We start from the raw sequence: 2,500 nt of genomic DNA on the forward strand, positions 1-2,500 counted from the left end.
TCCAAATTTGAAAAAGATTCCCCATGACGCATACAGCACCTCGGTTGTTTTGCAACTGCAGAGAATCAACATAAAAACAGAACAATAGCCGCGCATACTTCCAGCCGAACGTATATGGTCAAATATTCAACAATGCGAGAGGAAGTGAGTATGTGACGTCAATACTTGTCTATAAATATTATAGAAGCATTTATCATATATATGTACATATGTACTCGTAATTACGTATAAATTGATATTTGTACGGATACTAATATATTCAATCATATATATATATATATATATATATATATATATATATATATATATATATATGTGTGTGTGTGTGTGTGTGTGTGTGTGTGTGAATATTTTAGAACTGAAACAGATGAAGTTAAAACAAAACCTTAGTCTTCAATACGGACACTACCATATTTGGCAATAAAAATTATATGAAACTTTTTCACTTTACGTTAAGAAATATCTTTGATCTAGATCTTACACTATCTAATCCAGGGTACATAAACGGTACGCAATTTATAAATGTGAATGTGATCTATAATATATATATATATATATATATATATATATATATATATATATATATATATATATATATATATATATATATATATAGATAGATAGATAGATAGATAGATAGATAGATAGATAGATATATAGATATAGATATATATAGATATATATATATATATATATATATATATTTATATATAGATATATATAGATACATAGATATACATATTATCTATATATATAGATAGATAGATAGATAGATAGATAGATAGATATATATATATATATATATATATATATAGAGAGAGAGAGAGAGAGAGAGAGAGAGAGAGAGAGAGAGAGAGAGAGAGAGGGTTGGTCATCCACTTCTGATATCTCAATTCTGTGAATCAAATATCCAATTCTGTTCTGTCTAAGAATCAAATGAAACAAGGCCCTCTTTATGAAACAATAACATCACCCTGTTATTTGAACATTAGCTAGAGCCAATTAAAGTTGGCAACTACCAAAAAGATTATTAAGTAGTTGAACCATAGCAATGGGTCACATTTGAAGATTCTCACATCTACCAAGAACGAACTGTTCTTAAACTGAATGATGCTTTATTCGTTCCTATATCATATGTGTTCATAATCCAGAACAATTCCTATTTAGTTCAAGGTGTTACTTCACTTCAATTACCTGTAAATCTGAGAGAAAATTGTGCGAGTTAGATTCTTCAGCGAACATTTTCCGTACATAAGCAAACACTGAATATCAGGTAACACGAACTGAAAGCAAGGACAATCGGACAATGGCACATTTAGTTAAGAATTAATTAGTGCTGATTTCTTGATGACATCATATAATCGCAAAGTGTGAACATGCAATATAGACCTTGAAAGTATATTTATTATACCATTGTATTCTAACCAATAAACCATTTAAGACAAACAATAAGTATATAATGTCAAGGGATATACAAATATAAGAACAAACTGGCAACTGAATATTTATGACACGAAACTAGAGAGAGAGAGAGAGAGAGAGAGAGAGAGAGAGAGAGAGAGAGAGAGAATTACCCAATTCAGTACATATTTTTCGAATGCTCACAAGATGAATTAAGCTTTAACAAACACAGCACTGGAACCTTTATGAGTTTTTTTTTTTTTTTTTTTTTTTTTTTTTTTTTTTTTTTTTTTTTTAAATAAAATGACAACGTAGTAGGTTACCTTGGCGACATGTTGAAGGTCCTTCTGGGCATTCTGCAATCAACTGGCAACTGTCCGTCAAATGAGATGCTTGCATACTCATAAACACAGGATTTTGAGGTCTTTATTAAAGGGAAGAGAGAGAGAGAGAGAGAGAGAGAGAGAGAGAGAGAGAGAGAGAGAGAGAGAGAGAGATAGAGAGAGAGAGAGAAAATTTTCCTCGGTTTTTTCTGAAGTCTGTCTAAGAATCACACGCAGATCAGAATGTTATCCAAATTAAGGATCTTTTTCTTTAAACAGCTGTAAAATGTCTAAGGTTCAGCACACCCAGTTTCACATAAGTTCATTTTCAAAAATGAAAATGTACATTAAGAAATCTCCATCAAACGAAACACTTTGGGAAGAGAAGTGTCATAATAGCTTTACAGTCTGGGCGATTCCTTCTCACTTCCTTGATACAGAGTCAAGCCAAAAGACTACTACAGTACACACACTGGCCGACCAGCTTTTGTAACAGTCGGGCATAAGCGAGGCTAACTGCGGTCCTTCCTTCCAACAGTATAAGAAAAGGCCAACAACACAAATCCTGAAATTGAACAGTAACTTCATCAACTTCATTATCTTCTCCCGCCTGGCTACTCCCGTTTCTCAAGCTAGGAGAAAAAACATACAAAGAATTATAAATGATCCGTAACATGGATTAATTCACTTGCCTTGTCATGCAGATGATAATGGGGTAACACTTGAAGAACCAAGTGAATTAAGTGAATTATGCTGTCAAGGGAAGTTCTCCTAAT

At 32.1% G+C, this 2,500-nt stretch overlaps 1 protein-coding gene across 7 annotated transcripts in view; it reads right to left on the bottom strand.

Moving 5' to 3' along the window:
* tim (timeless) overlaps positions 1–2,500 on the bottom strand; it is a 251,784-nt gene that overhangs the window by 173,119 nt on the left and 76,165 nt on the right. For 2 of the 7 annotated variants that reach the window (XM_068353519.1, XM_068353512.1), the window contains exon 2: positions 1,725–2,289. The exons of the other annotated variants lie outside the window; for them this stretch is intronic. In XM_068353519.1, coding sequence (XP_068209620.1) covers positions 1,725–1,806 — 82 coding nt within the window. In that variant the 5' untranslated portion in view covers positions 1,807–2,289. The remainder of the gene's footprint in view (positions 1–1,724; positions 2,290–2,500) is intronic. 7 annotated transcript variants of the gene reach the window in all.

This window comes from Palaemon carinicauda, chromosome 30, assembly GCF_036898095.1.
Source record: "Palaemon carinicauda isolate YSFRI2023 chromosome 30, ASM3689809v2, whole genome shotgun sequence".
NCBI lineage: Eukaryota > Metazoa > Arthropoda > Malacostraca > Decapoda > Palaemonidae > Palaemon > Palaemon carinicauda.